Source organism: Octopus sinensis, linkage group LG8, assembly GCF_006345805.1.
Source record: "Octopus sinensis linkage group LG8, ASM634580v1, whole genome shotgun sequence".
Classification (NCBI taxonomy): Eukaryota; Metazoa; Mollusca; class Cephalopoda; order Octopoda; family Octopodidae; genus Octopus; species Octopus sinensis.
Window position 1 is genome coordinate 41,422,112 of NC_043004.1, and position 7,360 is coordinate 41,429,471.

The 7,360-nt window shown below is 39.5% G+C and overlaps 1 protein-coding gene across 1 annotated transcript in view; it reads right to left on the reverse strand.

The window, feature by feature from the left end:
* Positions 1–3,934, reverse strand: part of LOC115215108 — a 15,177-nt gene extending 11,243 nt beyond the window's left edge. Inside the window, exon 1 of the mRNA XM_029784279.2 lies at positions 3,465–3,934. Coding sequence (XP_029640139.1) covers positions 3,465–3,671 — 207 coding nt within the window. The 5' untranslated portion in view covers positions 3,672–3,934. The remainder of the gene's footprint in view (positions 1–3,464) is intronic.
* Between the last annotated feature and the right edge of the window lie 3,426 nt (positions 3,935–7,360).

Here is a 7,360-nt window from a genome sequence, read left to right on the forward strand (position 1 = left end):
CACAAGCAGGAGAACCCAGTTATGCCTGTCAGACAATTTCTGCGACCACATCACCATAACTCCCTAGACTGCAAGCCCCTTGATTATCATAATAAAGAAACCCTCTCAGGTACATCTGATCGACAAGAGTCAACATACTCAAAGCATCGATGTCACAGATTCCAAACACTGGGCAACACTGACCAAATGGGTGTGTTTTCACACTTTTTTTTTACCATAAGAGAAAATTTTTCTCCGTGGTAACTTGGTAACTGCAGTATATTTGCCTTCAGCAGTTGACATATGTGACAAGCATATTTCAACTAACTTAAATTGTGATTATATATATATATATATATATATATATTCACACACACGTATACATATGACAGCTTACTCCAGCTGTTGCTTTATTTACATTAATGACTTTTGTGTTAAAACTTTAAGATAAATTATATTGATCTTAACTAATCAATAAAAAATCAATTACGGCTGATATAGCTTTGTTTGAATGATGCAACTGCTGTTGTTATTTCCATTGTAACTTCCTTCATGTTTTGACAGATATTTCCATAGTTCTTGTTTCAAATTTAGAGTGGACTGTTTTGATATTGCTTTTCAGTTGTGTTATTTATGTTTATATTTATGCTTTGTATTTGCTTGCTCTTACAATCATGTTATGTTTGGGAATGTGTTTTAGTGTGTGTATGTGTGTGGCTGATAGTATTTACCATTTTAGCATCACACACACACATACACACACACACACACACGTATATGTATGCCTGTGTCTGATCAGTCTTTGTCCTGTGACCAGTGTAGTTGTGTCTGCTAGGAATGAGGAAAAATATTTTGTTTCAGTCATTTTAATTGTTTCAACTATGGCTATTCTAAGGCACCGCCTTGAAGAAATTTTCGTCAAATGAATCGACCCCCGGCACTATTTTTTAAAGCCTGGTACTTTTTCTATTGATCTCTGTTACTGGACTGTTAAGGACATAAACACACCAACACTGGTGGCAAACACAGACACATGGCATACACACACACACATATGATGGAATTCTTTCAGTTTCCGTCTGACAAATCCACTTACAAAGCTTTGGTCGGGCTGATGGTATATCAGAAGACACTTGCCCAAGGGCCACACTGTGAGACTGAACCTGGAACCATGTGGTTGGGAAGCAAGCTTCTTACCACACAGCCACACCTGCTCCTAAGGATCAAGACTTTAGGAATTCTGTAAAGGAAATGGATAGACATCTTCAACACAAACTTCAGGAAACAACCAGACACTTGCTCAGATCTCAATCAAGTAAACATGCAAACCAAACAAATTTCATTCACACCAGGGAAGACCCGGCAGGACAAGTGAGACTATAACCTGTGGCCTCTACCTGGGGTGTAGCCAGTCTGCTTATGCATACCTTTCCTTCTTGGGACACAAAACTCTACTTATGAAGACCTGTTGAGGCAAATGAAAATCGAAATCGATCAACATCAATGGAAATTGGTGCTGTGATACCAGTGCCGGTGGCATGTAAGTGAACCATCCGAATGTGGCCATTGCCAGCGCCGCCCCGACTGGCCTCCATTCCGGTGGCACGTAAAAAGCACCATCCGATTGTGGCTGTTGCCAGCGTCGTCTGGCCTCCATGCTGGTGGCACGTAAAAAGCACCATCTGATCGTGGCCGTTTGGAGCCTTGTCTGGCACCTGTGCCGGTGGCACGTAAAAACCACCCACTACACTCATGGAGTGGTTGGCGTTAGGAGGCGCATCCAGCTGTAGAAACACTGCCAGATCAGACTGGAGCCTGGTGCAGCCTCCTGGCTTCCCAGACCCCGGTCAAACCGTCCAGCCCATGCTAGCACGGAAAATGGACATTAAACGATGATGATGATGATGACTTTCCAACACTTGTTGACTGTTCACCAAAATTATGATTGTCACACGCCGATGACGGGTCAATACTCTGAAACTCGAGTCCGTGTGTATCATAAGTTGAAGACGGGAAGGATGGCTTCCCTGTGCAAATACTGATAGGGCACAGAAAGTGTGTCTATAGCCAGCTGGAGGAGGTGTCCTCCTGGGGCGACAAACTACAGAAGCATCTACCCTTAGGGGTTAGCCATATTCAAATGGCAAATATACGTCACTATATATATATATATATATATATATCTCTCTCTATATAAACGGCAGTTTGTCTGTGCGTGTTTCTGTGTGTCTATTTGCTTGTACCCTCACCCTGACCACGGCTTTCAACCGATTCTGATGAAACTTGACACACACATAGCCCAATATCATAATTCAAAACTAACGCAGCGAAAATTTTGAAAAGTTCCCCCAGTTCTGAACAAAATCGATAAATTCGACATGGGGTCGAGAATCAGAAACACAAACCGCAAACCGTCTAGGGGACGCAACTCCACCTTTTTTACTCTCAAAAAAATTTACCATCATTTTTTTCCATTTTTTGGGGGCTATAACTCTCTAAAAATGCTTTATAGTTATTTCCCTTACAAACCTGAGCAACGCCGGGCGATACTGCTAGTGTATATATAAGTTCAGCAAAAATTTAGATTCAAATGAATATGGTACTTAATTTTAGATGCACCAGAATTCTGTATGGTGTTATCCATAAAAATTGGTGGGGTGATTATAATCAAAATAAGCAACAAGAATGACTCCGGTAATTTGGTACGATCGTTTCGTACTACATCATTTTATTAAATGTTGTAAGTATTACAACAGTTTTAAAATGCTGAGTACTCATCAGCCAATTATAGGGGTTTTCCATTAATACAAACATTTTCATATCAAGTGGCAATATTATAGAGAAGGTAGATACATAGACAAAGATGTGGATTTAAATTTTAAGAACATTTGAGGTAGTGGAACTCATCAACTGACTCTGTGTGTGTGTGTATATATATATATATATATATATATATATATATATATATATATATATGTGTGTGTGTGTGTGTGTGTGGTGTGTGTATGTATTTATGTGTGTGTATGTATATATATTTGTGTAAGAAAGTATATGTGTACCTGTGTTTTTATGCGCATGGCGAGCTGGCAGAAACGTTAGCACGCCGGGCGAAATGCGTAGCCGTATTTCATCTGCCGTTACGTTCTGAGTTCAAATTCCGCCGAGGTCGACTTTGTCTTTCATTCTTTCGGAGTCGATAAATTAAGTACCAGCTACGCACTGGGGTCGATGTAATCGACTTAATCCCTTTCTCTGTCCCCTCTGTGTTTAGCCCCTTGTGGGCAATAAAGAAATATATATGTATAAATCAGCTGACTTGATCAATGATAGTTATGCGACGGTTACCGAAAGAATGCTGCGATTCAGCTGGAAAAAAAACATTGAAGAAATAAAATTTTTTTTTTACGGAAATTGTCAAAGGAATACTTTCACCCCCTCACGTAAGGCTATCAAAAAAGATTGCCCGTTAATAAAGAGAAACGTACCTTAATTTCTGGATAAAACACAGTAGGCGCTTTGTTCGTTTCGTCTTTCCGCATCGTATAACCACATTGAAAGTATAACTTCAGTGGACGAAGAATTAGATGTTTCTTGGTACACAAGGTGGTATTGCTACCGCCTTTTGCTGAACTGCGATAGACCATGTTGAAAAGCAACAGGATAAACACACCCCAAACATTCCGGAAGATCATTTTTGCTTTTTATGTTTCAAACAATCTATTATTAACTGTGTCGTTCATAGAATTTAGATATAAGACTGATGTTGCAGCTTCCGTGACTGCTGCGTAGATCAAACTGACTTTATTTGTTATTACTTTTTCTGCTTTGAATGAAACAACATTTGAATTTTTATCTTCCGTTTTAATAATTGTATTATTTAGCGATTGGTTAATTTTACGCGCACGTGTATTGTTTGTTTGGCGTGTTTACACATAGCGCGTGCGCGTGTGCAAATATATATATATATACGAGAATATAGCGTTTTGGGTACTACTTGAGAACAGTGGTCCCGGTGCGCGATCCCGCGTACTCGCGCATCCGCGCCTGCTAGTCATGACTAGTCGATCCTTACTTTGCGTTTTTTGTGTTATTTACTTTGTTAAAAAAATTATTTACTTTGTGTTTTTGTTGTTTTATTTGCTTTATTTAACAAAAATTATTTACTTTGTGCCAAAAAAATGATCTATTTTGTGTTTTATTTACTTTGCTAGGTAGTCGTTCTAGGATCGACTAGTCACGACTAGCTAGCACGGATGCGCGACTGCGCGTGTGCGCGCACCGGGACCACTGTTCGCTAGTAGTACCGCGTTTTGTACACAGTATTTCTACTTCGTTTCTACCAGTTGTATAAACAGCTGCTTTACACACACACACACTCACACGTATATATGTATTGCTAATGGTAGCGTCCTTATACGATGTTTGAAGCACGACTGCGGAGGTAAAGAATACGCACATCACCCGTTTTCGGCGTAACCCTAGTTCGAACCTTAACCATAACCTTAAACCTAAACGGGTTGGTGTTAGGACTCGCAAAAAAAACCGATAATTCCCAAAACCGAGTTCAAGGATAAGTAATTCTCAAAACTGGCAAGTGTGAGCAAGAAATCTTTATATATAAAAGTCAAGTTGTATGTCTGTCTCCTACGATTTAGATTCCTAACTACTCCCACATTTTGCGGTGCAGTTTAACCAAAACCGGGTATCTTATAGTCGTGATTCATATCGAGCCCTTCTGGGTATTAGCGCGCGTCTACGATGAGTCTACGATTTAAAAAAAAATTTGCCATTTTTTTCCATTTTAATGCTTTTTTCGATATTATATAAGGGAAGTAACTCTCTAAAAATGTCTACGATGAGTCAACGATTTAAAAAAAAATTTACCATAATTTTTTTGCATTTTTAATGCATTATTTTGCTATTTTTTGGCTATAACTCTCTAAAAATGCTTATGTAGTTATTTCCCTTACAAACCCGAGCAACGCCAGGCGATACTGCTATAGTAAATTATGTTTGTTAACCAAAAACATTGCCTTCTGATGTTTATCGTTACCTTAACGCAAGTACACACACACACACACAGAGAAAGAAAGCAGTTTCTTGATTTGTACATACGTACAACTTTCATTTTGGGAATCTGTGTGTATGTGTCTTGTATTTTTTCTTCTACTATAGGCACAAGGCCTGAAATTAGGTGGGAAGGGAAATTTGATTACTTCGACTCCAGTATGCAACTGGTACTTAATTTATCAACCCGAAAGGATGAAAGGCAAAGTTGACCTCAGTAGAATTTGAACTCAGAACGTAGCGGCAGACGAAATACCTATTTCTTTACTACCCACAAGTGGCTAAACACAGAGAGGACTAACAAGGATAGACGAACGGATTAAGTTGATTATAACGACCTCAGTGCGTAACTGGTACTTATTTAATCGACCCCGAAAGATGAAAGGCAAAGTCGACCTCGGCGGAATTTGAACTCACAACGTAATGGGAGACGAAATACCTATTTCTTTATTACCCACAAGGGGCTAAACACAGAGGGGACAAACAAGGACAGACATAGGTATTAAGTCGATTACATCGATCTCAGTGCGTAACTGGTACTTTAATTTATCGACCCCGAAAGGATGAAAGGCAAAGTCGACCTCGGCGGAATTTGAACTCAGAACGTAATGGCAGACGAAATACCGCTAAGCATTTTGCCTATCGTGCTAATGATTCTGCCAGCTCACCGCTTTGTGCATGTGTTTTTTACCATATATGTTTACTTGCTTCTGTCATTGGAGAGTAGCCATGTGTGTGTGTGTGTGAAGACTTTATATGCCGTGTCTATTGCGTGGAGTGTAGTTTGACAGTCAAGACATATGTCTGCTGAATGGACTTCGTGACAGTCCAGTTAGCAGACAAGTGACAAGTTTACTGGGATCTTTTCGGTTTGAACGGTAGTTTTTTCTAGCTGTGTCATATGAAATTGTCACCCATAAATACGACCCTGGTATCGATCTATTGCATTTTAATCTGTTTTAGGCTTAGGGTTGGTTAGGGTTAGGGGTGGGGGAAGGGTATCTTTTTTTCTTCACAAATGTAAATGAACCCAATCTGTTTCTTAAACAAGGGACATATTCAATGTTTTCACCTCAATAGATGGTCATTGATTGGTTGAAATTGCAGAAATTGAAGACAAAAAGCAACAAATATCTTACAAACTATAGAATTTTCTCAATAAAGCCAAGAGAAAAAGATGTTTTGTAAACACATTCTACCAGTATACGAAGTTTAAAATTTTTTAGTTACCTAGAAATTATGTTAAAAACCGCCGTTCAAACCAAAAAGACCCGTTTAATGTATTTTCCTACCTCAGAATACTATGCTAATGCCTAGCACTGAACTTGGATTACAAACTCACCATAGCTCTATAACTCAAAAACCACAACATTCATAACAATCATGTTTAACCTAGATTCATTCCAATATTTACACCACATAACTCAATTGACATTTATTATTCCATACTTGCCATTTCTTACTTCTATAAACAGACAATTATTCTTTCCTATTTTCCTCTGCTTTGCTCTGTGACACTCAAATAAAATAATGCAGCTGTCCCGCTCTGAGTATTTCTGGACTGGTAGGTTGTGAATATTAAAACCTAGTGACTGGCACATCATTTTATATTGTTATATTCAAACAGTATATACAGTATATTCAAATGCATATACCAGTATATACAGGTGTAGGCAAGGCTGTGTGGGAAGAATTTTGCTTTCCAACCACATGGTTTCAGGTTCAGCCCCACTGTATGGTACCTTGGGCAAGTGTCTTCTACAATAGCCTAGGGTCAATCAAAGCTTTGTGTTGACCAAAGACTTGTGAGTGGATTTGGAAAACGGAACCTGAAAGAAACCTGTCATATATCATCATCATCATCGTTTAACGTCCGCTTTCCATGCTAGCATGGGTTGGACGATTTTGACTAAGGGCTGGCGAATCAGATGGTTGCACCAGGCTCCAGTCTTGATTTGGCCGAGTTTCTACAGCTTGATGCCCTTCCTAATGCCAACCACTCCAAGAGTGTAGTGGGTGCTTTTTACGTGCCACCGGCACGGGGCCAGTCAGGTGGTACTGACAACGACCTCGCTCGAATCCTTTTACACATGCCACCGTATTCGTGTTTGTCCTCCACTTGACAACTGGTGCTGGTTTGTTTTTGTCCCTGTAATTGTGTAGGAACATCATTGTTGGATGCTTGGAAATTGTGTGCCGTCCTTTTCATAGGTTGGAGTATGTTGCACCACATTTTCATGTGTGCATTGAGGATTTTTTCCACTCTTTCATGTTCCTGTGGTGCAACTTCTCTCATGATTATCATCATTCATCA